The following is an 18,309-nucleotide window of genomic DNA, read 5'->3' on the forward strand; positions in this document are numbered from 1 at the left end:
TAATGTTAACCCGAAACCTTAACTATTTCTTTCACCATTAGATGAGTTCTACGCTGCAGCGTTCTTCCAGCGTTTTATGTTTTGTTGAGAACGGTTAGAAACTTATTGAAATAAGTTTATAGTGATTCACTAAGTTGTGCTTGCGAAGACTTGTCGTGTGGACCAGGCTGCTCGCCGCTCCCCCTGGTGGCCGCAGCGCTCGCCCGCCGCAACCGCTGTGCTGTCGATAAAGTTTGGTTGTTGAGAGTCGCGCCGGGTGCCACACGTGGAGACGATGGAGGCGGTGGATACGGAGCAGGTACGAGGAACGGGCCGGGACTTGGGCGCCCTCCTTTGGATTTAGAATGGGAGGAGAGCTGGGATAAGATGTGACGGGGCGGGTTGAATCAGGCGGCTGGCTCAGGCCGGTGGCGGTGGCCGCGGCTACGGTGGGTGACGGCCGGGCCTCGCCGGGCCTCCCCCTGCCGCCGAGCAGCGCACGTTGGTTCCTCCGCACCGCTCGGGTTCGGGGCGGCTGAGCTCAGCGGGACGCCGGTTTACAGGCGGAGACTCCGCGAAACGTTCAGTAATAAAATGCACGTGTTGGAAATCGAAAAATTAAAAACAACAAAACGGGGACTGTTGGAAGCATCGATCAGGAGGCGCCTGTGGATGGAGAAACCTCTTCCAGTCCACATGGAGGGTCTCGACTGTCCATTTCCCCTCCACAGATGCTGCTTGAATTCCTCCAGCTGTTTTTGCTCCAGATTCTGCAGTCTCCTGTGTCTCCCTTTAACGTGTTTCTTTCTTTGTTAACTCAGTTTCCCTTGAGCATCTTCGGTTTTTAATTTCTGAGAAATCCCGTGGAAAGCATCAGGCCGGTTTTCAGCCTCCCCCGTGCTTCGGATTTGGAGGCAGTCATGAGATTCCATGGTATATCATGGGGAAGGTTCCTGGGACGAGGAGCTACAGTTGAAAAAATAGATTAGAGCTGGGATTGTTTTCTTTGGATAAGAAAAGGCTGAGGAGGCATATAAAATACTGAGAAGTCTGGAGAGAGTGAATCGTGGGGAGGCTGTTCCCTTTGGTGGAATGGTTGGGGCAAGAGGTCGCAGATATAAAATAAAGGGAAAGGGAATTAAGATGACGTGTCGGCAGCACACCGGGATCGATCTTGACATCCAGTCTTGAATGTATGGAGTTTGCACGCCCTCCCTGTGATGATGTGGGTTTCCCTGGGTGCTTCTGTTTCCTCCTACATCCCAATGTATGCTGGCTGGTAAGTTAATTAGCTCCAAAAAATTATCCCCAAGTGGAGGTGGGCATGTGAGTGGGAAATACTGGGGGGGTGAGATTGCTCCAATAGCCCATATGGACTCAATGGGATTCTTCCCACATCATAATAAAATATGAAGTGGGGAAAGATTTCTATGCAGTACGTGGTAGCAATCCGAAATATACTTTCCTGGGGCAGGTTCCAAGAGGGATTTGGATAAATGTGTAATGCTGTGGAAAAAGGGCAGGTAGAAAGCCAGTGTAAACATGATGAACCCAACAGCCTCCTTTGTGCTGTAATCATTCTATGAATTCAAATTCCATGGCCAATTTTGTCCTGAACATATCTAAATAACTGTACAACTATACTTTATGCAGCATCTATTTTTAGAAATATTAATTTCTGTGTTTTAATCATGCTGAAGGACATTGGTACTGCATGGGTAAACAATGGAAAGAAGACACTGCCATTAATTTACCTACCGCAAAACTGAGATTCAAAATAAAATTGGATAGTCAGAGTAGTCATATAATTAGATCTCTTAGGGAGTTTGAGTGATGAGGAGTGGTGGATGGGATATATTTTGGTTTGGAATTGAATTGCAAGAAAGTGTTGCAATTTTGAAATTGTTCTGATATACGCAATTGTAATGGTTATTGCCAAAAAGCTTATATGATATGGAAAGTATAATGGATAAATTCACTTCATAGCATTTAACAACATTGTAAGATTCTAAGCCTTGATTTCCATTTAACTTGCTTGGAGGGTGCCACAAATTTCTGGGTTGGAGGGGAAGTAAGGGTTCCTGTCCTTGATTGCAATTCTTCCTGTAGGTAAAGGGAGAGGAAAAAAACACACAAAGATGAAAATCTGTGATACAGGTCCTCCCCAGGTTACAACAGGGTTCCATTCCTGTAAACTGTTTTTAACCCCAACAGTTTGCAAGTTGGAAGTGTGATCCTGAACCGTGTTCATGCATGGCAGAAGGTGCCTGCAGCCCCAAGCAGCTGGCAAATCTATCCCACCAATCTCCCAAATGCTCATTTGTATGTACATGCTGTAAGTTAGGGAGGACCTGTAATGATGGAAGAACGTAGATCAGCCAGCATCCTTGAAATGAAATAGAATCAGAATCAAGTTTATTATCACTGACTTATATGTCGTGAAATTTGTTGTTTTGCAGCAGCAGTACAGTGTAAAGACTAAAAATACTATAAATTACAAAATTGTGCAAAAACAAAAGGAATAATGAAGTAGTGTTCATGGACCATTCAGAAATCTGAGGGCAGAGGTGAAGAAGCTTTTCCTAAATTGTTGAGTATGGGTCTTCAGGCTCCTGTACCTCCTCCCCAATGGCAGTAATGAGAAGAGGACATGTCCCGGATGGTGAGGGTCCTTAGTGATGGATGCCACCTTCTTGAAGATGTCCTCGGTCGTGGGGAGAGTTGTGACCGTGATGGAGCTGGCTGAGTCTACAACCTTCTGCAGCCTCTTGCAATCCTGTGCGTAGGACTCTCCATACCAGGCTGTCATGCAACCAGTCAGAATGCTGTCCACCATACATCTATAGAAATTTGCAAGAGTCTTTGGTGACATACAAAATCTCCTCAAACTCCTAACAAAGTAGAGCCGCTAACGTGCCTTCTTCATGATTGCTCGAGGGTTAAAATTGGAAGAATGGGATGATCTAAAGGGGTGACGTGAAAATCACAATCGATTCTTGAGGTAGTTAAGGGTCTGCATCATTGGATGCACTTTGGCATTTGAAAGTTTGAAATTGAAATACCTTATTATCCCAGAATGGATGTGTTCTTTTGAATTGATCATCTTCACTACCTCATCTCACCAGCTACGCAAGGCTATTAATGCATTGAAGGAATACGTGAAGAAAAGCAAAAGTGATGCAAAGCTATTTCTGAACGAAGATGAGACTATACTGCTAAAAGTCACAGTGTGGAAGATTGCAAAACGGGAGCAAACAATAAAAATGTAAGTAAACCAAAAGAGATTCCTTTGCTCTTCTGCGTGTGAAGATTGAGGCACAATAGGATGACACGTTTTCCTTCATTTGAAGAAGGTTGTTTTAATGTGTTTGTTCAAAATCTTGATTTTTTTTTAGTTTATTTCAAAATATTACAGAAAAGCTTTTGTCTCCTTCATTGTTGCACTTTTAACAGAACATGTTTGGAATATTTAGGAATACGTAGCAGGATGCAGCAAAATAAGACCTTTTTTTAAAAAATCATTTTACATTGAATATGCCGTGTAGAAACAGGTCATTATAAGGCTGCTGTTCTCATTATTTATCATTAATTCTCAGCATTGCCCTCTACTTCCTATGATTATGTCTTCTCTTCTAATGCTCCTAAGCTATTAACTGCAACTATTCCTGTAGTCGCAAGTTTCATAATTTTATCTCTCTTGGGTATAAAGAAAATTCTCAATTCCCTATTCTTGAGTTGCTACCCTCTGTTGAAACCCTCTAGCTTCATTCATCCACACTAATGGGAGCACATGCTTTTTGTCTGGCAGAACTTTTCCTAATTTTAAAGATTTCTATTGGGCCTTATTTCAGCTTTTTTAGAGATCCAGCCTTTATCATTCCAGGTATAACTTCAAAGTTCTGATTTTCTCTTTGTTGACCTGTTTTTGTATCCTCTTCAGTGCCTCTGTGTTGATATAGTCTGGTGATTAGATTGGAAGGTAGTACTCCCAAAGTGTGTGGTCAAACCAAGGTCCAGTGCAGCCTTCGGACAACACCTCTACTTTTTTTTTAAAGATGTCTTTATTAGTCACATGTACATCGAAACACACACAGAGAAATACATCTTTTTGCATAGTGTTCTGGGGGCAGCCCGCAAGTGTCACCACGCTTCCGGTGCCAACGTAACACGCCCACAACTTCCTAACCTGTATGTCTTTGGAATGTGGGAGGAAACTGGAGCATCTGGAGCAAACCCATGCAGACACGAGGAGAACGTACAAACTCCTTACAGACAGTGGCTGGATTTGAATCAAGGTCACTGGTGCTGTAAAGCATTACGCTAACCGCTACACTACCGTGCCCTGTATCTGAAGCCTGGTATCTGCTTTATTTTACAATTATTGACCTGTATTTCAACTTCTGTAACTATCTGAACTTGTACTTGAGCAATTCCTTTGTTCCCTAGCTCATTTAGATTCTTATTTTTCAAGTACTTATTTTTCAAGTACTGTGTAATCTGTGTTTTTACCAAAACCTATTGGCTGGATTGTATGTCATTGTGAGCAGTGGTTCTGGAGGGAACCGACACCCTCCACTGTTCAGAGTCTCTTTGGCTTTTGCATCTGCACAGAGCAGCACAAAGGGATGGAACATGTTGGAGGTCAGATGCCATTGTATTTACCCTCCTGCTGTTTCCCTGGACTCATTTCTGCTGCTGGAGCTTATTACAACAATATTTAGCTAAAGTTTTGTTTACTTTTTTTGATATTACTCAGTAATGTTTTAATCAGTTTTTCATTACATTAATCCGTGTAACCTTTGCAAAATGTCTCTGAATGTTCAAGGCATTTAAAGTAGTGTGAGATGCTTTTGACAATATTGTGCCATCAAAAGCCATCAGGATGGTGCTGGGGGGTGGCACCTCAGGTTCTGCAGCCTGAAGTCTAGTTACCACTCACAGTCAGTTCTGCTTAATGGAAGGGCAACGGGGTGGACGTCTTCTTCATGGTCTCTCAAGTGACTGCTGTAGCAGGTAAGTGTGACTATGGGATTCGCTAGGTGGCCAAATGTGGGTGACAGGTCAGATTGAGTATGATTGGGCCCAAAACCCCCCACGTACCTGTGTTGAAATTCAGTTACCAATTTAAATGCCTGTTCAACAAATTTATTGATATTGTATTGCAATATTTTCTGGTCATGTACAATTCACATCCACCTCTCCCCATCAACACATTTGATGTAAAAATACTTGAAAATTTTTGATTCCTGAAGTCAAAATCATTAATATAAATTGTGAACAGTAAGTGCAACCCCTTAACTTTGTCCATCAAGAATTGTATCTAACACTGAAAATAACCCCAGATGATTCCTATTTTGACAAAGCAAACAGATTGTTTGATTTAGGTATTTTCAATGTCTTAGATGTAGTTATTTTCTTTTTGTTTACATCTTAAAGAAAACATTATGTGCCTCAAGCTGTGCTCTGTGTTAATGAGAAGTTAGAGAGCAAAAAGGATGGGGTATGGAGATGAGATTGAGCAGAACAAAAGGTGATTTCAGTTACTGGAGCCTAATAGCATGCTTCTGTTTTATGGAAGTTGGGAAGGAAAGGGTATAGGCTATTAAAGTCCTCTAGATGTGCACACAATCTCAAGAATGAAGATGGTTGTAGACTAGTTAATGTAGATTGGTGTAAACCCTCTACACTGTAGTTTATGCCACAAGTACTAAAATGTGATTTTAATCTGTGACGTGGTTACCTCCCCACTCCAATACCACATCTTGTGCCATGATTGAAAAAGTGCTTGTATAAGATAGGTTCTGATTGCTAACTCAATAGTGGCCTATCTTCAGTTACACCATTTTAACCCACGAGATGTAAAGTTGCTTGTTGCCAAAAAAACATTAAAATTTCTATTTGTTGTGAATAGACATCAATTCTGCAACTAAATGGATCAAGGTATTTATTTTCAGGATCTGGGCATGCTGGCAAGGGCAGCATTTATTGCCCATCCCTAAGTGCTCTAGAAAAGATGGTGGTGAGCCACCTCTTGAACTGCTGAAGTTCTTCTAAAAGCAAAAGCACTCCCATGGTGTTTCTGGGATGGGAGTTGCAAGATTTAGACACATCAGTGATGAAAGACCAGTGATATATTTCCAAGTCAGGATGATGCATGACTTGAGGGGAACCTTCCCATCATGGGGTTCCCATGCACCTGCTGCCCCTATTCTTGGTGATAAAGATCGCAAGTTTGGGAGTTGCTATTACAGAAATTTGGCTAAGGAACTGCAGTACATTTTTGTAGATGGTACGCACTGCAGCCACTGTGTGCCAGTGGTGGAGGGAATGAATGCTTGGGCAGATTAATTGGGTGCCTATTAAGCAAGTTGCTTTGCCCTGGATGGTGTTCAGCTTCTTGAGAATTATGAGTGCTGCACTCATCTGAGCAAGTGGGAAGTATTCCAACATCTGCTTTGTAGATGGTGGAAAGATCTTGAAATGTCAGGAGGTGAGCCTTTTGCCACCAACTTCTAAAACCAGCCTGTGAACTGCCCGTAATCATGTTGTTTATGTGGCTGGTCCTGTTGAGTGTCAATGGTGACCACATGCGGCTGATTTTAGTAGGGGTGTCGGGAGTGATGATGCCATGAATGTCAAGGGGAGGTGGTTAGATTCTCTCATTGGAAATGGTCATTACTATGCACTTCTGTGGTTACTTGCCCCTTATCAACCTGTGCCTGAATGTTATCTGGGTGTTGCTGCATGCAAGCATAGGTTGCTTCATTTTCTGAGGAGTTGTGAATGGAATTGAACATTATGCAATTATCAGTGAACATTTGCACTTCTGAGATTGTGATGAAATAAGGTCATTGATGAAGCAGCTGAAGATAGCTGGGGCTAATACACTGCCACGAGGAATTGCTGCATTGATGTCCTGTGGCTGGTATGATTAACTTTCAACTAGGACAGTCATCTTCCTTTGTCCCAAATACAGCTGGAATATATTCCCTTTGATGTCCATTGACTTCAGTTTTACCAGGGGGCACACACTTGGTCAAATGCTGCCTTGATGTCAAGGATAGTCACTTTTGCCACACCTTTGGAATTCATCTCTTTGGTCCCTGTTTGGACAACATTAGTCATCCAAATAAATTAAGTTCAAAGCGTTGTAATGTTGGCCCAGAATTTGCACTTAGCTTTGAGCCAGCAGCAGTCACAGCTCTGCTTATTTAAAAATTGATCACTTAACTTGAGTGATTGCGCTGGCGTGCAGCTCACCCAGGGATTTCTTCCAAAATTTGTGTTAGGAATATTCCTTTCTCTTAAAGTAACTCGATCAAATCAGCAAATTATTGCAAATTACCTTTAGAAGCAATTATAGAAGACTATTTTAAGAAAAAAGCTTCATTCTAATAAACAAGTAGTTCTATAAATGGAGTCTGTTTGCAACATTTTATTCACCATAAAATGGTGAGTGCTCTTACTACTTTTCTATCTTCACCCCGTTGTAAATGTGGCTGTAATATCCCTTGAGGTTTTCACTTTAATTATCTAATTAAAATATTTGATATTGACAATGTGCATTAATGGGTGGCAGTATCTAAATTTACAAACTAAGGATCATAATATATATAAAATAAGTTAGATAGGAAGTTTATAGTAAATTGTATGATTTAATTTTCAGTTTTATTACTTAGTGTTATGTAACTGCTTTGAACAAGAAACCATGGGTGGCAAAATTTTGTGGATAATTTCGAATTTTTATTTCTTTATTTTTTGCAGAAATCTGCCTCATAAAGTTCGATCGGAGACAAAGGAAATTTGTCTCTTCACTAAAGATGAACCAAACATGACTGCTGATCAGACTCAGAAATTCTATAAAAATCTTCTCGATAAGCATGGGATTAAGAATATTACACAGGTAGGCTTCAAAGCTGGGCAACTAATAACATACTATTTCAGGTTGCCTCTTAGAAGTGAAATTATCTGTGTGAAGATTTTGTTTAATGTTGTTCTTTGTTGATGTGTGTGTTTCCCTGTATTATTCTTCGAAATCTTGTAACTCTTGCTTAATTGTCATGGTGGTGACTGATAGAACAGCTCATGAGCATCATATTAGCAGGGCATCACCTCCATCGCTTTTTTTTAAACCCTCTATGGGGATTTTTAAAGTGTGGGAAAGGGATATATAATAAATTGACATAATTGCCTTCTGTACCCCATCCTTCCCATGCATTCACTTGAGTGCATGGAGCCATGTCCAGGATTGAGAAAAAGCCTAATTCTGCATAATAACCAAGGATTGGCGAAATAGCTTGATGTATAGTCTAATTTTTTCTGTCACTTTAGATATGTCCCATTGACTGCTTCTGAAATTTCCTAGGGTTAGTGTGTACCATTGGATTCAAAAAGAAGTTGCATCGATAAAAGCCATCAGAGGAAGAAAATGTTTAAAATTATAGGGATCAATAATTTTCAGTAGTTGAGGATAATTAATGAAATGTTCTCGTTGGAGAGACTAGTTTGTTCTAGTGTATTTCTATCTATTTTCTTTGGAAATTATATTCTCCTATAATTGTGTAAATTAATTTCAAGCATGTTATTGCATTGGTATGAAGGTTAATTTATGTCAGAAATAACAAAGTGGTGCTGAGTTTGTCCGATTCTTTTTCGTTTGTGTTACAATTTTGTTGTTTAACTTTTGTGGTCCTTTTAAGACTTTACTGTGTTAATTTTTTTTGCATTGATTCTTACATGTATGTGTACTGGTTCTTAATTGTTTTCATTCAATTTGTAATATTGTAAAGTAAAGAAAATTTATTGCAGAAATAAAGGTTGGAGCAAAGAACTTAAAAGGTATAATAAGCTTGTACATTGCAGAGGCCTAATCTTCCATTTCTAGGTTAGGTATCCAGAAAAGCAATAAAAGTTACATTTTAGCTAGAATATGATTGAGCAACACCTTAAGTGGCAAATTGGTGTAATGTTAACCTACATTTTATTGTGTTAGATCATTCCATATAAGGTACTGAAGACAGAATACAAACCATTTGAAGCAAAGCGTCGCTTGTTGAGCAGATTTGACCTGTTCCTGGCAGATGATCGAATCAGACGACTTTTACCTTCTCACGTGGGGAAACATTTTTACAAGTCTAAAAAGTAAGTTATGTAAACTTGCCATGATTTCTTATTATTTTAACCATTGCCCCAGGTATTGATCTCATTGTATTTTGAGCCTTCAGTAATCCTTTGATTGTTATATAAAATAAATACTAAGCTATTTCATTTATTTCTAAGTTGCAGTTGCTTATCCTCATTCAAACAGTGGCCCTCTGTAAATACACCATTTTTGAATAATGAAATGGATGAATTGGGCAACAGTTTCAGCACGGAGATGCAGAATATTAAAGTCGTATGTTGCCATTCCCAATAGGGAGTATTTTCAGACTTGTAATGAGACCAAGGACAGAGTTGTGTTTGCTGCACCAACAAGTTTAAAGTTTTGTATCTGTTAAAAAAGAGTGTTCATATATATATAGTGCCCTTCACTATCTAAGCTCTTTCCAACCATTGAGTTTTGATATGTAATCGCTGTTATAACTTAAGGAAATGAGGTGACCAATTTGCATACACAAGTTTCACAACGACGTTGAGATAAATATTGGTTGAAGGATAAATGTTGACCAGGATACTGGAAGAACTGCTCTGCACTTCTCTGAATTGCACTTCAGGATTTTTTTGTATTAAGGGTGGGTTGGACAATAACTTCTCAGCAGAATGAAAGTGACCCTTTCATATTTCCTCACAATTGTAAATCTAGGTTATGCATCTGCGTTTCTGGAGTGAGGATTGATTCTTTTTTAGACTCCATGTTGAATGAGCTATATGTAACAGAGGTTGCACTCTGGTACTGATTGTGTTCCTTTGGGTAGCTGATTGTTACAATTTTGGTTATGTGGGCAACTTCAGTTAAATTGTCTTGTGAGGAATCTCTAGGGGTTCCTGTCCCTTAATTTGTATGTGATCCGCAAAGTAAATCTGTGTTTTATCACTATTTTTGTTATGTGCACATTGTGTGTCATTAATTGGACAACAATGCATTATTATAACATAATAATTGTTATCTAGTTCGAAATTCTATAGATATCTTGATGTCCAGGACTACTTAGAAGCTCACAATTACAATTAAATTGAACAATATATTGTGTCAAGCCAATGTTGTTAGCATGGACTTATTTTGATTTTGTTCTCTGTTTTCAGAGTACCTCTACCAGTTAAACTGTCTTCAAAGAATTTTGCAAAAGAACTGAATAAAATAATCCAGGGTACAATCCTTCCAATCAACAACAAGGGCAGCTGTTAGTGAGTATTAGGGCTTGTGTCTACATCATGTGTTTTCAGTATTTGAGAGAATCTGTCTTCTGGCCTAAGCTTGCAAAATTGTTAATTCATTTTCAGTTACAAAAGGGTTCTGAATGAGATTGGTGAAAGAATGAATGTATTTGTAGAAATCCAAATTTTTTGGGGTTACAGATTGTCATGCACAATTCAATATTTGCTATGGACGAATCAGATGTGCCTAATTTCCGATTGTCACATTTATTTTGCATTAGAATCCCATCCAACTTGGTCTAGAAGGTACACGCATCTATACTTCAAAGGTGCTGTGTGTTCCCAAAATTTAGTATCTTTTCTCACCATCACTTCAAGACCATACTTGAATCCCAGTTCTATTTTCCCTAATTATTGGTAAACAAAATAGCGATCCCGATCTTCTATTCAGTACATGGTCTACTCAACAGTCAAAAATATTAATCTTAAATTGGAAAAACTAACATGAAAGGGTGGATTATTTTCATAACACTGTAGGCAGGAATGAATTTTTAGGTACTGAATAAGATTTTGGTGTGCTTCACAGATGTACAATAATTCAGGGGACTTAAAGAATGGAAAATGCAAAAAACACTACAGGTCAGGCAGCACCTGTGGAAAGAGAAACAGTTAATGTTTCGGTTCAAGCTTTTGTCAGAACCAGGAAGAGAGAAAACACGTTGGTTTTAAGTTTCAGAGAATGTAAGAATGGGAAGGACAAATGGAATATTTGATATGGTGAGCCCAGAGTTGTCACAGGGATCAATTGTAGGAATTATCAGCTGATGGGTTAAAGAGGGCTGCTGGGGAGAGAGAGAGACAATGGACTGACAGCAGTTGGAGAGTGGGAACGCAAAACAAAGGAACATTGAAGTTGTGAAGTGCCGGGTTATGGGATGTGCCCAGTAGGTCAGACTGTGCCTGGAAAGAGAGAGAGAAAAACTGAACCAATATCACATCATGTTGAATGTGTTCATATGGGGTAATGTCCTTACTCTCTTTTCCTTCCCGTTGATGTTTCTCAGTCTACGCCTGTCTCTTAGTAGGATAAATGGAACAGTCTTTCTTTCAGTCCTACTTGGGTCCCTTCCCTCAACTTTTCTGGTAACATCAACAATTGTATTGGTGCTGCTTCCTGCACTCATACAGAACTCAATTTCTGCTGCTTTTGCTACCAATTTTTGCGAGCTCATGTCTTCGTATGGTGCATCTCCAACTCTTCCCTTTTCTTTCTGGTTCTCCTTGTCTCCATCTTGGGCAATCAAATAGCAATAAATATTAATTCCAAGTCTGCGGACTCCCACAATCTGTGATACTGGCTCAGTTTTATTCTCTCCATTAGCACACCATGACATGGACATGTCCCACAGCTCTGCACTTAGCAACATTTGCGTTCCTTTGTTTCTTGCTCTCCAATTATCCTCTGTTCAAAACTTTTATTCATTCTCTCTCACTCTTGCTCTCTCGCTCTCTCTTAGCTTGTCAGAAAGATTCCATTTGTCCTATCCATCCCTCGCCCACACTCTCTGCAACATAGAACTAACTTGTTTTCTGTATTTCCATCTCTGGCAAAGGGTCATTGACCTGAAATTCCTCTATAGCTGCTACCTAGACTGCTGAGTGTTTCTTTCATTTTTTGTTTTTATTTCTGATTTTTAACATCTGCAGTTTTTTGATTTTCATTTTCTAGCTGAATGCATTAGTTGTTGCCTTTCATTGAATATGTGCATTTGGTGGAATTTCCTCTTTTCCTGTTAGTGCTTCCCAGGTAGCTCACACTGGGATGAAGTTGGAGGAGGTAGTGGAAAATGTAACTGCTGCTATTCGCACTATTGAAGTAAAGTTGCCCCAGGTATGTTTGAAATTATTCTTTATGAACATGTTGTTTGGATGATTTTGTCTTACCTCAACTTTCATTTTCTAGCCTGCCATTCCTCCAACTTTTTTATCTTGTACTTTATCCTGAACATTTATCTTTAAGAATGTTAGAATGTTGCAAATGACATAAAGATGTTCTTTATGGACCATTATTTTTTTTTTATTTGGATCCTGTGAACAAATTGCTGAAACGTATTTAAGTGGTCAAAGTATATATTTACCTCAACCTTCCATTTTTAATTGGTACAGTATGCATCGAAGAAATGTAGGAAACACAGGAAGATTATGTGTTTAACAATTACATTTTGGTTGTATTTGTTCTCATTTGAGGTGATGAAAGTTTAACTTTTTGGCCACCACAGCCATAGGCTGCAAGTCAGGCCATTACATCACCTAGCCCCTTACAATTAGAGCATTTTGTTATAAAACATTTTCTTAGATTCGCTTGTCAATTTAGAATTGCATTGTCATCAAAATTTGTAATTATAGGGTATTGAAATGAACAGAACAGGATTGAGAATAGATTAAATGCATTCTGTCAGAATCAGGCATAAGTTTATTTTCATGTCAATGTTAACAATTTGGGATGGTTAAATTTTGGAATTCTGCAAACTTTGAATTTTGCACAAAAATTGGAAATTGAATTCTAATCCTAGGCCATTAGCTTTCTCAAGCATTTTTGCATTCTACACCACATGGCTTGGGGAACTCAGAATCCAGCATTGCTCATCTCGTTTTTTGTGGTATTATCCACCTTAATATCTTGGCATGCTTTATCACATCTGTAATTGTGATTATAAATGGCACAATTAATTTATTAAAATAAGTTTGCTCAGAAGTATATGTCTTGTGCAGCATTGGTCTGGCAAAATGACTCTAGTTCTACTTCCAAAGATTACGAGGGCCTTCTTGACAGTATCTCATCTATTTTCCACACTTACCTTAGAAATGTTTTATTTTTCTTCTGGCCACAGCAATGGAAAAATGTGAAAATTCTTCACCTGAAAACTGCAAACTCTCCTGCACTTCCTATATATACATCTGATATGTATAACCTTAAGGAGCTTCAAAAGAACAATCCCAAGAAACAAAAAAAAACTGTAAGTAGGAAACACAAGAAATTCTGCAGATACTGAAATCTGGAGCAATACACAAGAAGTGCTGGAGGAACTCAGCAGGTCAGGCAGCATCTATGGAGGGAAATAAACAGTCAATGTTTTGGGCTGAGACCCTTCTTCTTGTTTGCCTCTTCTACCCATCACCTCTCAGCTTATTACATCTTCTCTCCCCCCACCCACCCACCTACCTTTCCCCCTCACCTGGACTTGATATCACCTGCCTGCATGTGCTGCTCCTCTTCCCCCCACCTTCTTATTCTGGCTTCTGCCTTCTTTCCAGTCCTGATGAAGAAATGGAATTGACTGCATCCTGGGAAAATGTCCCGTCATCCTTTGTAAAATGATCTGACCTTTAAGTCTTTCCTCAGCTTTGGCATAAAATGAAGCTTTAGGTGTGACAGGTCATTCTGGGGTGTGCTGGGATCGGCTTGTAAGGTTTTAACGTATGGATTAAATTGCATGCTTTGAACAATGACTGTCTGTTTCTGGTATAGAAGCAGATTAAAATGTCAGAATGATGTTAATCAGGATTGTTGTCATTTGAATTTCAGTCAATGTGCAAATCTTAATTATTGGTTTCCTCGCATGGAAGTAAGGGCTTCTTGTGAGGTGCATCTCAGTTTGAAGAATACCAATAAAAATAACCCAGCTCTGAGACGGCCTAATGAATAATTGTGTAATAAGATATTCTACTTTATGGTGGGTAGGAAAGTCAAAAGACAGTTGTGATTTTGAGAAGACCTTATTTCTGAGAAATATCCTTGGCTGAAAAATATTCAGTCAGCAAAAGTCATGAGCTAAGCCACCTAGAAGCAGAGTAGATTGGTGAGAAACGCAAAGTTGCTGTTGTACTTGGAGATGGGTCATTTAATGTAGTGGTGAAAGGGCTCATTATGTTTTCTTACAAATGCAACTCATTTTTTATCAGAATAAACGCAAGAAAACGAAAAAAGTTGAGAATTTGGAAGTTCCAACTGACCTACCATCATCTCAGGTTACCAATGTCCTTGTAGAAGCAGTGGAAGAAAACTCAGAAAACATAAAACTGGGAAAACATGCTGACCAGAAACATTGTGCAGAAGAAGAAATACCACAACTGGTTCCTATTGAAGAGCAAACACCCGCAAAGAAAGCGAAATTGCAAGTATGTTGTATCATCGTTATAGATTTTCTTTCTACTTTCTCCCTTGGAGCTAATCATGCCCTTGCATAACGTCCCTGTGTACAAATACCATTGGCTTGTTCATTATGATTTATAAATTGTGTGTCTACATGTTTGGCTAGCTTATCCAGGTAGTCAGTGTGAAATAGACAAAGCAAGAGAAGTAATATTAAAGAAACGTGAATGGGACAACAACAGTGTGGTGGAGCGGCACAAGGGGAGTGCAGAGCAAAAATTAGAGGAAGAGAAGGACAGAGATAAGAAAGAAAATTACAGAGCATAAAGGAAAAGATGCAGGCAGAAGTAGAGGAGAAGGAGGCAGAGAGAATGAGACTGAAAAACAATGAGAGAGAGGCATAGAGAGAGAGATTGAGGAAGGAGGGGATTTAGGGTGAGAGAGAGACAAATGGAAGAGAAACTGAAGAATGATAGATATTTTGGGATCGAGAGAGAACGCAATATCTGGGCAGAACTACAGAAACAAAGGATCAACTAAAGAGAAGAGGAGGTTTGGAGATAAAATCACTGTGACCAGGCAAAATGTGTAGACATGGCAACAGGCAGGACAGAAAACAAGCAGAACCAAAGAGAGTAATATGCAGAGGTAGAGGGAATGCTACAAATTGGATTGCTCTGCTGGGCGCCAACAAGGACCCAATAGGACAAGTAGCCTCCCATGTTGTCAGAAGACAGAAATCATGAATAGGAGGAAAGGAAATAAGTATGAGAATGTGAAAGAAGGGTGCAATATATTGAGAGGTTGGGCACAGGTTTGGACAAAGTAAGATGGAGTGTGAAATAAAAGAGAGAGTGTGCAAATCATCAAAGGGTACTAAACGACGAGTTATTTCGGTAGTTAGTGCAGCTCTCACATTGAAGGATTTTTTGCCAAAGTGGCGCCCTGTAGAATACACTTGAATGTTTATAAAGTTAGCAGAAGCCAAACAAATGTTTAGTTGACTTGATTCTGCTAACAGTGAAGAGTTGAATATTGACAGAATTTTAATTGTTCTCCCTTATATGAGCATGTGATTTTTGTGTGCCACGAGGATACTTCACTGTGAGGCTTTATTAATTTGAAGTGAATTACTTGCCATTTATGGAAATTGGATCTCATTCCAAAACTACACTGCTGTTTTTTTTCTGTATCACATCATATTTGTTTTTTAATTCTATTTGTTCCTTTTTTTGCTGAGTAGAAATTGCAAGGAGAATGCCACAGCACACCAAAGGCAGTTGATGAAAATGAGACCCCAGCTGGTAAGAAATCACTGCAAATAAAATGCAAAACACCACAGAAAACGCCTAACAAAAATCCAGGAAGTCTAAAACCAGATACTCCAGGGAAAAAAGAGAAAGGCCTTGAGACACCAAAAACAGAAGTGAAAAAAAATGATTCCTCTTTGGAGAAAAGCGCACGAAAGAAAACAGCGAAAAAACATGAGAGGAAGTCGCTTGGAATCCCAAAAACAATGAAAACACCCAAAAAGAAAGAAAAGCAAAGGATTCCACAGTCTGTATGAGTTTTACCCATGTATTTTTGAGTAGTGTAATTCTCTTTTACTCAAACATTGCCAATAAATTCTTTACCATGACAGGTGGTCTATTTGTAGAAACATTGTGTTTATTATAACTGTTTAAATGCACATGACAAAGTTTAATAATGTAATGAGATCGTTCATTGACCACTCTGGTAACTATATAAAAACATGTCTAGTTGGACTTATTGGCATAGATATCATGATCTGTGCATCTTTCATGGGAATAAAGTTAACTTACAATTTACAGTAAAATTTTAAATTAAAGGGCACACAATCATTGTTGTAACCAAAAATATAATTTGAGCTTTATAGTGCCTTTATTTCTCTCCTTATCCCTCTCCTTAGCATGTCATACTTTCCTTAGTCCATCTGCCATTTTCTAACCAAGGGACATGGATTTGGTATGTTTGTGTCATGCTCTGGATGATAATTGAATGTCTTTGTCCCCCATTTTGCCTCTTTGTCATTGTTGCTCCATAGAAGAGCAATTGACCACAATACAGCAGTCTTGCTGATGACTCATTAGAGACAAGTATTCATTACGTAGAATGAATGACTGTAATCAAAACAATTGCCGAATTAGCGTCTTGACAAAGGAATGACAGAAATGGCCAACTGTTCTTTAAATTTTAATGTCAACTAATGCTGCGCATTGTAACATTGTGCAAAAGCATTTCTCATTTTCTGTGTGACAGGTGAATCAGGCAAGGCAGACTGTTAAATTTTAATGACACTTTAGTATAATAGGGAAATGCATTGCAAGAATTCTGTTAAAATTCCAATGCACAAGAACTTAATTCAGTACGATTTAATGTATGCCCATATTAGTGTTGAATTTGGCTCATCCTCATTTGTCGTTACCCTGTGTGGAACGTTTGCCATGAGAACTGTCAATTGAAATGTAAACTCATGTCAGAACTTTGTTTATTAATAGTATATTAGGCTTCCAGAAACCAAATAAAATTTTTTTTAATTGTAGCTTTGTAGTTTCAGGTCTTTGTTTTGTGTCTTGATTTTCTCAAGTAGCTTGGGAGTATGTGAAGTATATCTCGTGACATTTCTTGGAAGATTGAGTTGTGCATACTTGTATTTTTATGGACAAATCTGGTTTGAATCTTTAATTTATTGATTAAGATGCATTTGTAAATCTAAAAGTGGTCAGAATATCTTCCATTGGAGAATTATATTTCAACAGGTGAAGTAACTGCCCTTATGACCTGAACCATACAGATCAAGGAGTACCCAGTTTTATTCGGTTTCTTACAGTTAAACCCATGGTCTAACTTGAGGGATACGAGGTGCACTTTTCTGGTTTATCATTCAGCTGGCTGAGCATTGCAGATGAGCATTGATTGGTGGGGTAGCTTTTCAGGTCAAATAGCTTACCAAGGTTTGCTATGAAAAATGCCATTTACAGAAGCTGCTGAAATGAAATTACTGCTCATTTGACGGATGTGTATAAAACTTGTCTTTGCTTTAAACTCTGACGTTAGAAGTGATGATTTAAGCAGTTGGTTAGTAAATGAATATAAAAACTTCAAATACAAATAGTAGCAACAGCTGGGAGCATTTTCTCCTAAGGATAAATTTACTAATTGCAATATTGACAAATGCTCTGTATTCTAAAGCCCATTTTGTTCATTCCTGGCAAGAGGTTGCTGTTTATAACTGAAACAAAAGACTCTTTTAGGGTCTCTTAGTTTATATCAGGTGTTGTGATTTGGTTTCCATTTATATTCAAGAAGCAAGTGTTTGTGATATTTCCTTTTTTTAATGTGGGATGTTCATAACAGAGAACTGTAATTATTTACCCAACACTTTTCTGCATTCCATGTAAGGTTAGCTATGTTCTGGCAGTACCATATGTAGCTGTTACTAGTGCTCTCACAGCATAAACAATTATTCAAACACAAAGATTTCCTTGTACTCCTAGCTGTCACTAATGAATAATTCTTTGTATGCAGCAGCGACTAAGGACTCTGCTAAGAAATCAATCTTCAGTACCAACTACATAAAATACATTAAGAGAATTGTGCAGACTTAAAAGTTGCTATGGAAATGGCAAATGATACTCTCCTGATTTTTGACAACTAAGAAGTTATGTATACACATGGGCAAAATAGCTCATCTTTCCACAAAGGATCCAAAACTCTTCTTGGTGACTGATTAAAAATAAATGTTCTAAAAATTCCACACGCTTGACAATAAATTATAGCATGACTTGGAAACCAGCGACATTGCATAAGAAATGGAAATAATGACTTTAAGAACAGAAGGG

At 38.7% G+C, this 18,309-nt stretch overlaps 1 protein-coding gene across 1 annotated transcript; it reads left to right on the top strand.

Moving 5' to 3' along the window:
* Positions 1-228: 228 nt before the first annotated feature.
* On the top strand, positions 229-17,008 carry rsl1d1 (ribosomal L1 domain containing 1). The gene is made up of 9 exons (XM_052021673.1): positions 229-298; positions 3,105-3,244; positions 7,744-7,882; positions 8,972-9,120; positions 10,222-10,323; positions 12,091-12,184; positions 13,185-13,310; positions 14,257-14,472; positions 15,690-17,008. Exons 1-9 carry the CDS (start codon positions 275-277, stop codon positions 16,011-16,013), a joined length of 1,314 nt encoding a protein of 437 aa, XP_051877633.1. The 5' UTR covers positions 229-274; the 3' UTR covers positions 16,014-17,008.
* The last annotated feature ends 1,301 nt before the right edge of the window (positions 17,009-18,309 follow it).

This window comes from Pristis pectinata, chromosome 8 (assembly GCF_009764475.1).
Source record: "Pristis pectinata isolate sPriPec2 chromosome 8, sPriPec2.1.pri, whole genome shotgun sequence".
In the NCBI taxonomy this organism is placed as follows: domain Eukaryota; kingdom Metazoa; phylum Chordata; class Chondrichthyes; order Rhinopristiformes; family Pristidae; genus Pristis; species Pristis pectinata.

Excerpts from the sequence above, each read along its gene's own strand:
- rsl1d1 (XM_052021673.1), top strand. The coding sequence starts at position 275 with ATGGAGGCGGTGGATACGGAGCAG. Across the intron at positions 7,883-8,971 it reads GGATTAAGAATATTACACAG|ATCATTCCATATAAGGTACT; the intron begins GTAGGCTTCAAA and ends TTATTGTGTTAG. Across the intron at positions 14,473-15,689 it reads CAAAGAAAGCGAAATTGCAA|AAATTGCAAGGAGAATGCCA; the intron begins GTATGTTGTATC and ends TTTGCTGAGTAG.